Genomic DNA, 18887 nt, shown 5'->3' on the forward strand with positions numbered 1-18887 from the left:
TTTGGGGATGTTCAAGTAAATGCAGAGTATACCACATAACAAAAACCATATACAATAAATAGAAATATGAAAGCTCTAGGCTTTGTTTGTGGGGTAATGTGTGCTAAAACAAACCAGTTTGCAATAAAATATAAAACTGTTCTTATTCCTGTTATATTTGGAAAATGCTAGAAAGCACGTCAACTTTACTAACTCTTTGCTACCATAATATAATTAATATTTACAGTGGTGTTCAGTAAGTACATTTTCTCATAGGCCTACTACTTAAGTACCATTTTGACATTTTTACTTTACTTGAGTATTAATTCCATTTTATGTTGTACTTTGTAGTTCTACTGCACTGAAATGTAAGGTTAATATTCTACTTTTACTACATTTTTGTAGTACCTTTGGTTACTGGCAGATATAGATTAATGATAAACAATATGATCAACACTCAAATAAGACTTTAGTTACCCAGCAGAATATAAATAAAACTAGCTGCACCTTCACCAGGTTGATAAACACATCAATAATTGTATTTCAAAACATGTAATATATATGATTGTGAAATGAGCCAATGTGCATAATGAGTACATTTTACTTTTGTTACTTTAAGTATATTTTGATGCTAATAGCCTACAACTTTTGTACTTTTACTTATCTTGAGTCACATTTGCAATGCAGGACTTTTACTTGTAACAGAGTATTCCTACACTCTGGTTGTTCTACTTTTACTTAAGTACAAGATTTGAGTACTTCTTCCACCTCTGCACATTATAATTAATATTTAAATAGCCAGGCCTAGTAGTACAACTGTGTGAATTGTTTTATACGCTGATCTTGTTGCCGGGCCAACGCGGCTTCCTATTGGCCGCCGCAGTACCACGTGACAGTCCTGACGTCATGGTGAGTGTCTGCAGGCTGAGCGGAGTATGTGCAGCGGAACAAACTGAGAGAGTGTGGACTGATAGCAAGCCGGGAAACTGCAGCTCCTGAGAGGCTCCTGCTGCTAGCTGTTGCCCTCCTAAAGTCTGTGAAACGTTTCACTGCTGAGACGCGAAGTAATGGACAATTAGAGAGACATTCAACAGGCTTTCAACAGCTACTTAAAAACGAGGTAAGTTGTCGCTCACGCTGTCCCTCCCTCCCTCGCTGTTTGTCCGCTTCCTGTTACTTTTTTTGTTGTTGCTTGGACCTCAGGTGAGATGAGTTACAAGCTTCAACAGTAACTTTACAGACTTTTATTGGTCTGCATAATATTATTTTCTTCTATTAATTGCAGCAGCGTTACAAGATGGTAGCAGCGGATAAAGCTTTACCTAGATTTGTAATCGGATGAGGCTGCTCTTCTTTCCTAAATTAACTTCCAGGGTAGCCGGTAGCAGAGGTGCTGTGTGTCCTTACACACTTTTCATATTTATTTGTAGAATGAGTGAGGACAGGAAGTGGAAAAGGAGTCCTCCACTAACACACAAGTGAGGTGAGGCAGGGTATCTCCTTTCAGCAAACACACATCAGTCACTCAGTGGACTAAAGCAGGACAGAGGAGGTAGCTTTATTGGACTGCTGATAGGCTACTTTATCTTGGATTGAAATGCTTTGCTGTGCATGAATGCCTGTGGTGGATGTACTGCCAAATATATGGTCAGTGTGGTAGCAGTGAGATCATGTTTTCACTGAAATGAGGTGAGTAGCTTCCCAGCATTACAAGGTATAACATATATTTAAGACAGGGCATCAAATAAAAGCTAAAAGATAAAATATTTGACAATGATTTTGATAATCTATGTATTTATTTACCTCCTTTCCTATGATCATTTAAACATTTTTAGCAGGTTTTAGCTTCTCAAATGTGAGGATTTGTAGGATGTTTGTTCTTTGTTTTGTTTGTATAAAAATTGATCTCCACAAAATGTTCTGCTACAATTTCTCATGAGCCCAAGTTGAGGCCCTTAAACAGCTAGTTTTATTATATAATAATAAATACATAATGAAAACAGTCTAGTTTAATCCCTACATTGCATTGCTTATTCAGTGGAGCGTATTGGTTTCCGTTAAATGGTTAAACAGCTAAAGTAAGACTGAAGTTTAAAAGTGGCTTGTTGTATTAAGAGGCTCTGTACAAATGTACTTTGTGTTAGCTGTTGGTTTCTAGTGATTGAACTGGTTTAGTTTGTGATGTGGGATGTAAACAAGAAACCTGCCATGAGTGAATTTCCTCTGGCTGTCTCTGTGAAATGTTCTTGTAATGATCAGAGTGTTTGATCAAGTGAAAGAGACACAGAAGGAGAACAATAAACAAGTGAAAAGAAAAGCACAAGCTCATGACATAAAATGAAAGATGTGTGGATATGAGTTAAAAAAAATAAAAAAAGACACACAGATTGGTTTTGCTATCTTTGAGTCACTGTGGCATCCGAACATCCGATGTTTTTAGTAAATTAAATCTCAGTCCAGCTACTCGTCTCACCTCAGGAAGCCAACACAACATGGCAAGAATCATTTAAAGACCAGCGGAGGTGCGGACACAAGGGTGGAGTCGAGATAATAGCCCCCTTGGTGTCGGAAGCATCTCTTCAAACATTTCAAGATGCTGAACTCTTACAAATGTGCGCTAAATTTGAACAGATGTTCTATTCCTGCGTGCGTGGGTTTGTTTTGGGCCAGTCTGACCACATTGGCAGCGTCCTCTGTAGTTATGTTCGTCTGTGCAGCAGTCAGCGCTCTTTCAGTTGAAGTGGACCTTGTTTTTTAGGAGTCAGGGAGAGCGATTGGAAAAAACAAGGATGAGTGTTAGATTAAACAGAAGCAGGAGAGCTTCAAATGTTGAGATAATGATAGATTCTGGACTGCTGATATTTTGGATAGAAAGCCGCAGTTAACACACGCTGTGCAGCATATATCACTGGCAGAGCAGGGTGGGAGTTGTTTAGTCATCATCGGCCAGATTGACATTTCCATCTCCAGAGCCTTTGTCGTTTCAACAGGCTGTTTCAGAGAGAGGCACATTTAGATATTCAGTGCAAAGTAAACGCGACTCCTCGTGCAATCAGTGACAATTTGGTGTGTGTGTGTGTGTGTGTGTGTGTGTGTGTGTGTGTGTGTGTGTGTGTGTGTGTGTGTGTGTGTGTGTGTGTGTGTGTGTGTGTGTGTGTGTGTGTGTGTGTGTGTGTGTGTGTGTGTGTGTGTGTGTGTGTGTGTGTGTGTGTGTGTGTGTGTGTGTGTGTGTGTGTGTGTGTGTGTGTGTGTGTGTGTGTGTGTGTGTGTGTGTGTGTGTGTGTGTGTGTGTGTGTGTGTGTGTGTGTGTGTGTGTGTGTGTGTGTGTGTGTGTTCAAGCCTGGGTCTGTTGCAGCCCTGTCGGCCTTCTTGCAGTTGTTGTCAGTGACATTTTTTTTTTTAAATCTTGTTCTCATTCGCTCCCTCATAATGACCTCTCTGTCATGATTGTGGTTTTTTTCGCAGCGCCTTGACGCACAAAGCTCTCCGGCTGACAAATTGAGCTCATGTGTGCTGCATTATGATGAAGTTGCTGCCTCGGGTTTCTCAAATTGGCAGGATGAATAGGATTTAGAGAAGAGAAGGAATGGACTTTGTCAACCAAAGAAAACACAATGTTATTAATTTAGAGTGCTGTAAATAAAAAACAAACTAACATCCAGAGAAACCAAATCCTGTCAATTGTACACAAACTCATCTTAACACACGTTTCACATCACGGAAGGAAGGCCATTGAAATGACAACTACAAGCAAAAATGAAGGAAGGACATTGGTTAACCCAAATATTAAGGAAGTGTATGAGGAGGTTTGGGCTATTTTTAGAGCTGTTGCTATGAATGTTTGTGTTTTTAAAGTGTGCATTGGCCCTCAGCGTCACTTTGATGTGAAACGTTCTTGTGTTTGCAAAAAGCTGGCTGCAATTTATGATTCATGTCATTATGAATTATGACCAGCTGCTGATTCTTTTCTCAATTCATCTTTCAGTGTTCATATATCTCTATAGGCACGTGTTCTTGTTTTTATCTGACCATCAGTCCAAAAACCAAAAGATATTACATTTCCTATAATATGACTAAAAAATATAAATAAACAGTAAATCCTCACATTGGAGAATTTGAAAGCAGAGGGAAATAATAAAAAAAGATTAATCAATTATCTTAATATTGCAAATTATTTTTGTGTCAGTTAATCCACTAAAGGTTTCAGCTCCAGATTGGATAGTTTGTGTCAATGGAATCAAAATCATACAAACCAGTAGATTATTTTCACTTTTAGCTGCTGCAAAGTCACACTTGTACTTACTATTATTACGTATATCACTTTCTAACACTATTTACTAATCCTTTTTTTTTTACTATTTGAGTCAGTTGGAGCTGTACATTTTCCTACAACCTTATTTGACTGATGTTCCATGATAAGTATTTTCCAAACCCTCTGCTGAATTTAGTTCCCAAGACACTGTGGCACAGATTGGCCTGACGGTAGACTGGTCCTGACCCTACGCTAAATAACTCAGGAGATAAAGTTGCAGGCAGATATTCAGGCAGCCGCTGAAGCACGCTGAACCGCCCTCGTCGTGATACTTGTAATGTGAGCACGGGGCTCCTGCAGCTGCGTTTGATGGCGGTTTGAAATGTGCTGCTGACCAGACATGTGATCGCACACGAGCTGCGGCCAGGAGATGTTTAAAGAGAGGGACGTGCACGGAGTATTCACACCATAGACTGTATGATTAATACGTGCCAGATTTATGAGAATAATGGCGGTCAGAAACACAACTTTTTTCTGTGGTCTTCTTTAAAGAAAAAACACATTGGTGTGGTGCTCTACATTTGAGTCTGATGTGCTGTAGGGCCTCTCTATTATTAGTTTTTTGTGTCATCCTGCGCTGTGCTTAACTGCATTTTAATCACACTGATTAATTTGTGGCAGATTATTATCGCTGTCACAGTGGAGACGTCAACCAACTTTGTTTTTGTGTGTAGGTATCTTTTAATTTGCAAACTAGACATAATGAGAGAACAGCAATTCTACATTAGGGATTTATTTGTCACCTTTCGGCACCATTGAGAATTCAGAAAATAAATTGGCAATAAGTTTGCTCGTTAGTTCATCGTAAACAACATTATTTTATGTAAAAAATGGTCTTATTTCAGCTTCTCAATTGTGAATTAGATGCTCTCTTCATGCTGCTCCAGTTCTAGGCTCCTGCACAAATAGAGAATGCAAAAACATTAAATACGTGTCTAAATAGCAGAGAAGAAAGTGAGTGATTTTGATGTTGCCATCATCAAAATCATGTGTCCGTGTAAAAGACTGTATGTCTGTTTCTGGCGTTCAAAATCACATTTAACTCCGACTTTTGTCCTCGCCTACACTTCTGTGATGTCTTTTTAAAGCTGAAATGAAACATCATTATTTAATAGCGACCTCTGGGTGAATATCACACGGCAGATCTTGCAGGTTTAATAAGTGCGTCCTTGTTAGGTCGGGAAGGACTGGCTTTACCTCCGCAGCCTGATCGCAGACGGATCATATTGCATTATGAATGTGTCATTCATAAACTCACCATCTGTGATCAGGTCTTCTTCAGCTCTCCCCCCCCCCCCAGCTTTCTTCTGCTTTCTGCTCTTGGATTATCTGTGGGACCTTTGGGTTCCGATTTACCTGCAGGATATAAATGGAGACTTCTGGCGGTTACATAAGTGGACAACAAGATGTTCTGGGATGGTGGCGTGTCGAGGGCTTTTCGTTCGAGCAGCAATGAGTCAACCTCTCAGATGCTGCTGTAAAACCATATTTGCTGCAGAGTTGTGTGGGATTTCTGCTTTTAAACCAGTAATTCAACAATATAATGTTATATAATTGGCTTCAAAAATGAAACATTTTATATATAATTTAATATTGAAAAGTGTTAAGAACTAAGATTTGGTATCACATTTTCGGGTCAGATTTTGAGAGTTGTTTCTAAGTACTCGTGATTATTTTCACTATGAATGCATCATCTTCTACATTAATGATAAAACCAATAACTACGTGGTCCATAAAATGCATTCACAGCTTCCCAGTGGACGTTTTCATAATTATATAAAAATATATATATTTGGTAATACTTGTTTTTGGTCACCATCAGTCCAACACGAAAATAGATATCCATTTTGCCATCAATTTAAGAATTTATTTTATAAAATAGCTTTAAAAATTATTATTACCGGTAGGTTTTATATCAACATCAATAATATAATGATAAGATTAAATGTTACCTAACCTTGAATGATTGCTTTAAAAAAATGTTCTGTGGTTGGAGATTAATGATATTGACCAATCAAACGTTTTTTTTTATTAGTATATGGAAATTCAGTATCCAACTATTTTTTATCATCAATTAATATTTGTCTCAACCTGAAATGCTAAACAGACACTGTTTGCAGCTCAAATGTGAGGACTTGCTGCTTTTCGTAATGTATTATTTGATGATAATCACAGTTGGTTGGGAAAAACAAGACAATTAAAGAAGTGATCTTGATGTCTAAAGAGAAATACTATGAGGCATTGCTGTATGTCATTAGTTGTAGTATTAGTTAAATCTGTCTCAAAGCCCTGCAGGTTGATCTTGTCCTACTAAACGTCTGAACATGTGTGCCCTGTTGCTGTTATTAGAAACTGAAATTGACAGCATGGATTGTACATGCAGTCTATGATTATACCTGCACAGCTCACCTCTCAGGCCTGTTCCCCTCGCAGAGGCACTCACGAGGTTAAACAAGTGCCGGGTGCTAACTCGTTGTGTTGACCTTATGAGAGGGCAGAGACTTGGCTAAACCATGTGACCTTTCCACTTGTCAAAGCCTCCGTTATGTAACAGTGTCATCAGAGGTCTGCCAGCAGCAGCAGGTAAGAGTCTTAACGTTAATTGTAGGCAGTGATCTCTGGGAGACAGGAATAGCTTCTTAGGGATGACTAGTTAAAGGGATGTTCAGTGGAGGTCTGAGCCCTCATCCCATCATTTCTTCCTTTGCAAATGCACAGCATAGTGAGAGAGGGGTGGTGTGCAGTGTAAGCATAATATGTTAAGTTACATAAGGTCTGTAAGTAACCATTTTCAGTGTCAAAAAGTCAGAGAAATTGTGAAAAATGGCCATCTCAATTCCTGATTGTCCAATTGGTGTCTTTACCTGCCTTGCTTTGTCAGTCCGAAACAAAAGATATTCAGTTTAATATGATATATAACACAGAAAAATAGTTAATCTAAAGGAACAGCGTTTTTTTGCCATTATTGCATCGAAAAAAATACTTCAACAGTTAATAAAACATCGTTTTTTTCTGCTGTTAACTAATCGTGGCAGTTCTACATTTATGAAACATTTATTTGGCAGTCGAAACAACCTACATGTTTACCCATACATACTATGCTGAACACATGCAGCCTTACCTGCATGTTTGTAAACTGTGGGAGGAAACGAAAACCCACAGGGAGAAACATGCAAACTCCAAGCTGAAACTGCACCCAGCCGTGGAGTCTAAAAGCAACCAAAACGTGTTTACATCAGTGAAAAACGTGCCTTTTTAGTAAAGAGAGAGCATCCAGTGTGAGAGTTAACAGCTCAGCACACAGTAAAGCTGCAACTAATTATTTTCATTATCAATTAATCAGTTCCCCGTAAAAGCACCAAATTAGTTTAATAATATGTTGTTGTAAAGCCAGTAAGAGCAACACTAATTAACCTTCCCTCGCTCATGCAGAGTAATGGAGATTGAATCATTTTAATCGGCTCTGTTTGTGCAAACAGTCTGGCGTAAAGACGACGGTCTAATTGGAGCTGCAGCTAAAAGCAAACAATTAAACAAGCCGTCTGCACAGAAAGTATAATTAAATGCTACTGTTAATCATCGGCGGCATATAAAGTGATGTTTCTTTGACAACCTGCTGCCAGAAACAAGAGTTATTGTTTGGTCAGTAAACATTACAACACAACCTCAGTAATCATTACAGCGCTCCACACAATCCATTAAAACATTAAAATGCAGTTTGCAGAGTGTGTGGCGGTTTTGGTCACCAATGGAAACAAATGGATGAAATGAAAAGAGGATACCAGGATGACGTCAACTGTTGATTAGGAGAATATCTAATAGAAAGTTGACGTCAGTATCTGTGTGTGTTTAGGGTACATTTACTGAGCTGGTTCTGAGTTTTCACTGCATTTTAAGCATTTAGAATCAGGGATGGGCAAATGGCGGCCCGGGGGCCCTCAGATTAATTAACAAACGACGTAAATAAAAAGAAAGTACTGATATCGTCCACTAGACTCCTAGTTACGTCGCGATCTGCGTACATGATTTCGTTCGGAAGCCAAATACCGGGAAATAATCTGTGACGCGTTTGTGTGTATCGTGTTTGTTTCCCGGGAACCACTCACAAGAAACACCGGCTGTTGTTTTGCCTGCTGTGACGTTAAGTTACCGCTTGTAAGTATGCCTTTACAAACTTAAAAGTTGTATTTATCATCTGAATTTGGCAAAAACAAGTTTAATATTCTAAAAACTAAGACTTTGTTTATTTGAAATCAGATGAAAACAAACTGTCACGGACCCTGCCGTGTTATCTATGATTACTATACGCTTTTCATTCATACTTTCAGCGGGAGGGAGGGGGAGCGGCGCTGAGGAACAGCAGACTGCGGGTTGACAGGTGCCTGTGTTGACATTCCCCTTATTGTGTTAGGTTCAAGTTAGACAACTAATGTCTGGGTTAGTGTTCATGACTTCATGTTTATGTCATCTTAATGGTAAATCTCAATGCACACACATTTTCCGTGCTTTCCAATAGTTTAAAATATTTGTATTCCACTGTTAAATAACCTGTTAGCATACATACAATACATGGAATTTATGTGTGTGTGTTCCAAGTGAATCTGTGGCCCCCTGGTGGCCAGTACATCAATGATGTGGCCTCCACCACCATCCAAGTTGCCCATGGCAGAACAATACCTTCTAAAAAAACAACAAATTCCACTGTGAGCTCACAAACCATAGAGAGGCGAAGTCCCTCCCTTTCCGGGGGAGCTCCATGGGACCTTATTTTGGAAAAATGATGTATTGATGTCAATGGAGAGAGAAAGATGATCTTTCGATTCCGTGTGAATTGTGCCACGAATTACACATAGGATGTTTGTCAATTCAAAAGATAATTTTGCAAGTCAAAAAAATAAAGATGTGTCGTAAAACTGTGAAGTAACACTTTTTTTTCGTGTGAAACGCTCAATGAACTACATCTCCCGTCTCGCACCACACACCAAGACGGTCGTCACGTTAGCACATTACACTTCTTTCTTTCAGAATGAGGTGAAAAGTATTAAAAGAGGTGAAAATCACTACCACTCTGGGCATGTTGAGAGCTGTACACAAAAGGGGAGTTAGTCGGTTCCGTAAGAGCCAGCATGCGGGATCGGCATTCTGGGATTTGTATTCTTTCTAGTTGCATATTTCTCATAGTCTTATATTTCAACAGTTTTACGACAAACTGTGACTTTTTTTACATGGAAATTATTTTTTAAGATTGACAAACATCATATGTGTAATTCGTGGCACAATTCAAACGGGATCGAAAGATACATTTTCTATCCCCATTGACTTCAATACATAATTTTTCCAAAATAAGGTCCCATGGGTCGGAAGTAGATGGGCGGGACTTTGCCTCTCTATTGCTTGCTGGGAATGTAAGTTTGTTTTCTTCGTGTGGCAATAGCATCATATATAACATGAAACTTTAGATATTATATCATGGATGTTCTACCCTGATCATATGGCAGTCCAGATACAAGTTGACTAGGAAAGAGATAAGATACGACTTTATTTATCCCGAAGGGAATTGTTGTGCCAGAGTAACACATTTACAATAAACACAGCAGCATAATAAAACTGTACACTAAAAGTGCAGTGAAAAGAGCAATTACATATCTACAGAAAGGCTGAGGTAAACCTTTAAACGGATAGGAGGAAAAGTCCTATGTAAATACATTTATGAATATAAATACATTTGATTGCAAGAAACCAACAATGTGAGGGGAAAAAGTAACACCTTCAGTTCTTAGATTAGCAGGAAAAAGCATATGTTTAAATAATGATAACTCAATCCAGTTATAGTAGGAGCTTCAGCGTCCTGGAGATTTAAATGGAACCAAATAGTTATCATTGGTTACACCTTACCAAAAGGCCCACAGCTACAGTCCATAGAAGGGGGCTGATCAGGTATAATAACTGAAAACACCTGTGCGGGTTCCCCATTGTTGGTTCAAATGCAAATGTATGCAATATTGTAATCACTTCACTTTTCTTAACACTCCAAAGTAGGTTTCACTACTGAGAGACCTGTGAACTATTTCCCCAAATGACTATTAGTCATCGTATAGAAGAAACTTAAAGGTCCCATTTCATGGCCATTTCCACTGATCATAATTCCGTTGTTGAGGTCTACTAGAATAGATTTATATTGTGCAATTTTCCAAAATCACTTTGGTTTCTCATACAGCATCTCTGTAAACTACGTGTATTCACTGAATTTCAATCTCTGCCTTTAACGGCTCGTTGTAGCTCCAATAGCTCCAGCCCCCACCCTCCCTGTGAGCACAGTGTGCTCTGATTGGTCGGAACGTTGTGAATCGCGCTGAGCTCCGTGGAGGTGTGGTTTCCTTGTTTAGCGATACACAGTGAAACACAGCCAAACTCACCTTGAGCACACACAAAGTCACAGCCGAAGTAAAAACAATAAGTGTGGCTTGATATTGAGTAAGAAAAAGGTTGATAAACGCTGTGAGAATGGGTCTGCAGAGAGAATTTCGCCGTGATCCCAACAGTCTGTTATCAGCCTGCAGCCAGGGAGGAGAGATCAGCAGAGCTGCTTGCACTGAGTGTGTGTGTGAGGAAGTCCGTGGATTGGTCAATTTGGACCGATCAGCGGCGGCTTAACGTAACGGCTCCGCGGACGTAACGTAACGGCTCCACGGATTGGTCCATTTGGTTCCGGGTAACGCATGACATCATGAGTTGCCCGGAAGAATCAATGGACAGTGACATATCTCCAACGAGGCGTTTTGGGGAGGTATTTTCTGTGTTAGAGTTTTACTCGCTACAGGGTGTACTTTGAGGGTTTTGACTCTGCAGACCGTTTACATGCATAAAAACCTTCATAACACACAAGGGGACGGGTAATAACCGGAAAAGCATGAGATGGGACCTTTAACTTTCTTTAAGTACAGTGGAATATATATTTGCATGTATCACAGTCCCTGTTACAGCCAACCTCATGGCACTTTTTTGTGTGCAGTCTGTGCATCCCTAATCTAACAGACCCAAAACCAAAAATATGTTCTTTAGTGAAGAAGAATAAGAAAAAGCAGCAAATTCTTACATGTGAGAGGCCGGAGGCATCAAATGTTTGGTCATTTAGTCTAAAATAACTCAAGCGATTTAATAGATGATCAAAAAAGTTTCCTACTACCTTTGGTGCTAATTTGACAATTTAAAAGTCCCCTTGTCACCTTACGGTCTAGAATGTTTGTTTGATTTTGTAAAATGTAAAGCCGGACATGCTTCCAGTCTTAATATCAGCCGTTCACACCGGACCCCGCTGTGTATCTGCTGCTGGGTTTTGTTCCAGGAGTGATGAGAGTGTAAACATGTGTTAATCTTCTTTTCACGCTGCTCCAGCATCCACGCTGGCGTTGAAGTGAACTATATGAGGAACAGCAGGGAACTCATTAGAGGCAGCTGCCACATTGCTAGAGCCCATTGTTTACTCTGAGTTAATTAAAGGATTATAGCTGGCTGTTTATGGAACATGTGAGTGTGAAATAAAGGGACAAGGCGGCAGAATGCTTGCATTAGCAGTCAACAAAACGAATAGAACATCAGGGTATTTCATTCAAAATGCAACCACTCTTTGAAAGATCTTCATATTCATACAGTTTCACTTAAAATGACACATTTGTTTCAGTCAATTTGTGAATAATAGTGTTTCCACCACTCTGTTTACTGTTGAGTTTGTCACTGAAGCAGCACTTTTCATTAGCTCTAAGTACAGTAAATTACTAATAGCAAAAATACCATAATCCCATTATGAAGTCTTATCAATCAGGCGTGGTTAATTACTGGATCCGCTGAAGTCAAATGGGATTGTACACAGTCTATATGCATGCAGGAATATGAATTAGATCTCTTATTATGTTATGATTTTTTATATTTGAGCTTTTGAGTCTGTGAACAAAATAATAAAATCCACAAACGTTGAGTGGAAACCTATTGGTGACAGATTTCTCTTCCTGGAACAAACTACCAGTCGGCCTGCCATTGGTGATTTTATCTGTCATTAACCTCGGCTAAGCTTAGAACAGCTTCCCTCTTCTCCTCCGCTGGTCTGACAGGGGAAAGTGCTAAGCACATTAGCTGCAGGGTTAAATGATGAACTGAGTCTTCTGTTGAGTGTTAAGGCTCCATGTTCGCTGTTTGCATCCACTGCAGATGATTGTTACTTTTTTTTTCTGTTCACTTTGCATGTTTATTATGCGCCAGGAAAGAATAAAAAGTCCAGTGTAACTTGAGGTTTACTTCATATCTATATATCTTTTTACGTAGGTATATTTTTAAAACTAGGCTGATCTTGATTATTATTACAGAGGAACTGCGTGTTGGAAACCGTCATTAGTGTGTGTGTGTGTGTGTGTGTGTGTGTGTGTGTGTGTGTGTGTGTGTGTGTGTGTGTGTGTGTGTGTGTGTGTGTGTGTGTGTGTGTGTGTGTGTGTGTGTGTGTGTGTGTGTGTGTGTGTGTGTGTGTGTGTGTGTGTGTGTGTGTGTGTGTGTGTGTGTGTGTGTGTGTGTGTGTGTGTGTGTGTGTGTGTGTGTGTGTGTGTGTGTATATATATATATATATAGAACACATGTGGTGGTCTCCTGTTGCAGCTGCATGGGATGCTGAACCAGGCTGTGCATGAGCACAAAACCACATGCACAACCTCATCGTGTGCATTCACTTTTATTTACTATCATTGTGGTTATGCTAATGTTTTTTGCAACAAACTGTAAAAAAGATAAGCGCAGCTAAAAAAAGACACATCTTTCAGCTTTTAAAAAAAAAAAGACAAAATGAAAGCAACACTTCTTCTGTAAACCCCCAAATACAGGGCAACACAAGTGACAGTGATTCTCATATAAAGTGATGATATGAAGAAAAACTGTTTGTAGGTGCATTTACAAATGTTCCTTCCTCTAGTCTACATTAAAAGGAGGATATCAGGATCTTGAAAGCTGCTACCCAATGTATCACAATTTAGCAACACTTTGATGTTAACAGCTCCAAAGAACATAACGTTAGGGCACTTGATATCCTGAAACTCCCCATTTGAAATGTTTTTGCAAAGTTAGGAAGCCAAGCAGATTTTGAAGAATCATATCTCTTAAGTATTTTTAGTTGGAAGATGATGACACCCTAATTGTGAGTAGCTCGAGATCCAGAAGTTTCTATCAGGAGCTGAAAAGAGAATACATATTGATGATGATGTGTTAGTGTGGATATACAGCTTGTTCCAGTGCCCCCAGGTGGACAAAAAGTTGGCTAATACAGGTTTCAACTGAATTTTTGGTGTCGAAAGAGTCGGTTTATTATTTTGTATTTCACAAAAACAATGAAAAACCATGAATCCAGCTTTTCAAAGTGGGACAATTCATGAAGATCTTTTGATATCGCCTTCTCCTCTCTCCCAGCTGTATCAAAGATTCTCAAGGTTATTTCAGATTATTTCTAACAACCTTTTTGTGTCCCCCTCTCTCTTTCTTTCTTTCTCTTTGTCTGCAGTCGAAGTCACCGCTGCCCTCACATCGCCCACAGCCTGAACAAAAGCAGCAACCATGGGCAAACAGAACAGCAAGCTCCGTCCCGACGTCATGCAGGACCTGATGGAGAACACGGAGTTCACCGAGCACGAGATCATGGAGTGGTACAAGGGCTTTTTGCGGGACTGTCCCAGCGGCGCGCTCTCCATGGAGGAGTTCAAGAAGATCTACGCCAACTTCTTCCCCTACGGAGACGCCACCAAGTTCGCCGAACATGTCTTCCGCACGTTTGATGCCAACGGAGATGGGACTATCGACTTCAGGGAGTTCATCATCGCTCTCAGCGTGACCTCTCGTGGTCGGCTGGACCAGAAGCTGAAGTGGGCGTTCAGTATGTACGATCTGGACGGGAATGGATACATTAGCAAGGCGGAGATGCTGGAGATTGTAACGGTGGGTTTTAAAGTCTGGAGTATTTTACCTCATTCAACCCCCCACTTTCTGCTTCTCTATCTGTTGACAGCCCTCAGTCTTTCAGTGGCCACTGCATGCCATCATCGTAGCGTCATGTTCCTCAAACTACTCAAGCAGTGAAGCAATATTTTGCCCAGCCATCCACACCAGCTGCTCCATCGTATTTCCATCTGCTTCTGTGTTCTGCACCATTTGACCGCCCACAGCAGGGAAACCCGCCACTGAGTCATTTTAGAAACCAGCAGTTCCGACATTTTTCAATAACACTCATATGTGATGTATTCCTAGAAGGGAGTGGCCCTCCTCTGATCCACATATTGACTCAGCATTGCATCCAGCAGCTGTGAGCCCCACCCCCCTCCGGTGTTGCTTTACAACAGCTAGTTTAACCCAGGCTCCTCGTCTTATTGGATAACCGGTTCTGACGCGCAACAGCAATCCTTTACACATGTTCGCAAATCCCAGTGCTAAAATGAGTGCTAGATAATGTGTAATCCCATTCTTTCACCAATCGTCCATGTTTTATTCTTTGTGTGTGCGCAGGTGTGTGTGTGCAAGTGTGTGCAAGTGTGTGTGTGTGCAGGTGTGTTTATGTGTAGGGATGACGTGATACATTTTGCTAAATGTCCATCAGTCCAACAGAGGGCTGCATTTAGTTATTATTTTCATTGTGTATTTAGATCAGCTGATGTATTTTGATGCCTGATTATAGGGTCCGCTGCAGCATCCCTTCATCTTGCCATTACTCGAAAACTAAAATATGTCCATCACAATAACAATCCAAGGTGAAGTCTTCAAATCATTGGTTTGAATAATAGTCCAAATCAAAAAGATATGTACAATCATTTAATTGCAAATATGTTGCTGAATGAATTTAATTTAGGTTTCTGTAATTGTATTCTACATTCATCTTCCTCAATGCAGCTGTCATATTAGTGACAGATATCCATAACATGGCCTAAAGATGATCACAATTGTAACAGAGGCTGAACCATTACCCGCCCATACAAGCCGATTATTTAAATACAAGTTGTGTGTGTCCGTGTGATGGATGCAGATGATCCGAAACACTCTTCATCATTTGGAGGAATATTTCACATTTTCTAACCGTCAAATAGAAAGATGTCAAGGACTGAAAAACAAACATACGCAGCAACATTGATATATAGAAACAGCTTCAGTGTTCAAGTTCGTCAGAAAACCTAAACATTGAAGCAATACATTCACTTTATCTATTTAAAAACCTAAACCATGTCTTTTAGGCCTGGGTTCTTCCCTTTTTGTTTCCGCGCAGACGCATCAGCGTCAGAGCTAAACATAAATAAATAAGTAATCCTTTATCTGTCTTCATCCCAGAGGAGCTGTATTGATTGATGGGTCGTATATATGTTTCACTGCATCTTCAACAATCTAGCTGATGGAACCTTGCATTTGTGCTTTTAGCCGGACTATGAAACGTGATCAGACGCTTTGTTTTTGACTGAGATATCTACTATTTAAATGTAATACACCCACTTAAAACGTTCTTTTTACAATTGTAGTCTGAAACATAAAATCTTGTTTATGACTTCCTCCTCTCTGTTCCCTCTATCTTCAGGCTATTTACAAGATGGTTTCCTCTGTGATGAAGATGCCCGAGGACGAGTCTACACCGGAGAAACGAACGGACAAAATCTTCAGGCAGATGGACACAAATCGAGATGGTGAGCCTTCTTCATTCTGCCTTTCACTCTGCTGCAGTGTTTTCTGATAACACAGTAGCTTCTAAAGCCTACAACTGAACTCAGTGCCCTGTCAATCTCAGTAACACTGCACATGGAGAATATAGGCTAATTGAATTGGCATTTCATCTAACTTAACATCATAACAAACAATAAACTATTACTAAAAATAGCCCAAATGATCACAAGACAACTAAAACTCACCCAATCAAATTAAAAGAAGCAGGAAATCCAGCCTATGATGCAATACTGGCCAAATCCTGTAGATGCAGTCTAGCAGTCTAAGTTGAACAATAATCTATATTATTTTCCACAATAGATGTATACAATGCACACATTTATTAGACGTACAAGATTATTGTTATTAAAAACATGGATTAGTCACAGACTGTTGTAACTAAAGGAGGTTACTTATTTAAAGCTTGTTTGGCTATAGGGACGCTCCTGCTAAAACAGACTTTCCTGCACATGGGTTTTTTGGTTCATACCATACCTTTTTCTGTATTGCTATGAGCAATTGTTTAAGGAAAGTAACATCATCATGGGGAAGATATCTGCTCTTTTCTTTTTATTAAACATATTTCGTATCATCTGAAATGAATAAACAAAACCATTAATACTTGTCTTTCTCTCACAGGTAAACTGTCCCTTGAGGAGTTTGTTGAAGGAGCGAAAAGCGACCCCTCCATCGTCCGGCTGCTGCAGTGTGATCCCAGCAGCGCTGGGCTGTAGAAAACTGGACTCTTCCCCCATCATTGCTTTGATTCATTTAACACAATTTTAATATATCTCCCCGCTGACCCACCTGAGATGGTTGACATTTGATCAATTGAGCTTTAGAGGCACACACACACACACACACACACACACACACACACACACACACACACACACACACACACACACACACACACACACACACACACACACACACACACACACACACACACACACACACACACACACACACACACACACACACACACACACACACACACACACACACATACACATACACACACACACACACACACACATACACATACACATACACATATACACATACACATATACACATACACATACACATATACACATACACATACACATACACATACACACACAACATGCAACTGTACTTGCTACAAATACCAAAGCCTGCTGCAGATATAGTCTTTCAGACGCTAACATGTGCCTCTATGCCTGATCAAAATCTGCAGACAACACAGATCTCATACGTGGTAGAAATATAACACAAAGGACTGAAATCCCATCAAAGACTTGTTAAACGCTGAATCAAAGTTGTGCTATCTCTGTCGGAGAAGACGGTCGACGAGGTTAATCCAACAGATTCGTGAGGTACATTGAGCCGAGTTCAAGTTTATTTTTGTTTTTGTTTTTATGCTCATTGTGTTCTCTTTTAACTGACTCGGGTTGTTGAGTGATGACTGACAGATTTTTACAAAGTATTCTAGCTCCATGTTAACACTGGAAAAAAAATGAAGTAAATGAGTCTGGCACTACAAGTTATCAAAGCTAACAGTATGGCTTATGTAGACAAGAGATCTGGGACGTTTAGTTTTAAAGTACAGAATAATTTAAAAAGGGATAAAAGCAGTTTTTTTTTGTTAAATGTCTATTTTGGAGGAAGGTTACATCAAACCAAAATGATACTCAGATTTCTAAACGAAGGAGAATATTTTGACTACAGGTCACAACCATCTGTTCTTTTGAAAATGACTTTTTATGCCAAGTTCTCTCTCTACACACACACACACACACACACACACACACACACACACACACATACACATACACACACACATACACATACACATACACATACACACACACACACACCACTATTTAATTTAACAGATACAGGATACATGGATTTGACATATTCACATAAACTGAGCTGTGAACTGTGGTTCAACAAGTGTATGAGCAAAGAAAAAGTTAGTAGTTGTATGAATATATAGTATGTTACTTATATATTTTACTCTGTGATCACATTGTGGCGGTTCGCTACAGTGGAAAAAATAATAATTTTACAATTTTGACTTATAAATTATTGGATTGTGATTATAAACATTTTAATTTACTTGACGAATATGATATGAGAGAAAGTTGTACAGTATATCACCCATATTTATGCTTGAGATGTTAAAAAAGGAGAGGACCACACATATTGCTATTCATTCAGAAAATCCTCAGCCACTTTTAGTTTAAGGCTTCTTTTTGCCCTTTTTGAGAGAAAAAAGCTACAAATCTCAGTCCAATTCAGTCTACTGACATCTGTTTCCCAATAAGTCGGTACACGTAGGCAGTCATTAGGATTGTGTATAAACGATGGCATACAAGTCATTAAAGTGCAACATTAACAACTGGAAATGTCAAGTCTTTTGCGAATGTGACTTTACATCTCTTTAATGTGCACATAAACATTTAAGTGCAACTGTGACAAGGGAGATTACACTTTTTTTTATGATTATGTCGCACAGTAACAATTGACAAATGGAACAAAGCATTGGAGTTGATAGCGAGGAACAGCAGCGTCCACCAAACCTCACTGTGTTTTTGCAGGATTTACCGTTAGATTTAACTAGCTTCTCACTTACCTCACCAAAATATGTGGTACACAACAGGAAGCTTAATGATAACTTTGGGAGAAAAACGATTGCGATACACATTTCAAGTAGGTGATCATCAGGTACGTCAGTCCCACATTTCACTTCAATAGCATCTTGTGGTCAAGTGCCAAATATAGATGACTGAAATAGAAGCAAAAAAAAACACAGTATTGTATCCATTTATACTGTACAGTTGTCTGTCGAACAAAACACTTTGTCACTGTATCATTTTGTAGATTTTGTATTGTTAACTGG

The 18887-nt window shown here is 39.4% G+C and overlaps 1 protein-coding gene across 2 annotated transcripts; it reads left to right on the forward strand.

Moving 5' to 3' along the window:
* Nucleotides 1-888: 888 nt before the first annotated feature.
* ncaldb (neurocalcin delta b) lies at nucleotides 889-18825 on the forward strand. Of its 2 annotated transcripts, none has more exons than XM_079654713.1 (4): nucleotides 889-1099; nucleotides 13827-14257; nucleotides 15876-15981; nucleotides 16637-18825. In XM_079654713.1, exons 2-4 carry the CDS (start codon nucleotides 13880-13882, stop codon nucleotides 16729-16731), a joined length of 579 nt encoding a protein of 192 aa, XP_079510839.1. In that variant the 5' UTR covers nucleotides 889-1099; nucleotides 13827-13879; the 3' UTR covers nucleotides 16732-18825. The 2 variants fall into 2 exon arrangements, with proteins under 2 accessions (XP_079510839.1, XP_079510840.1); XM_079654714.1 differs by lacking the exon at nucleotides 889-1099 and adding an exon at nucleotides 1500-1668.
* Nucleotides 18826-18887: the final 62 nt, after the last annotated feature.

This window comes from Notothenia rossii (genome assembly GCF_949606895.1).
Source record: "Notothenia rossii genome assembly, chromosome: 10".
Lineage (NCBI taxonomy): Eukaryota > Metazoa > Chordata > Actinopteri > Perciformes > Nototheniidae > Notothenia > Notothenia rossii.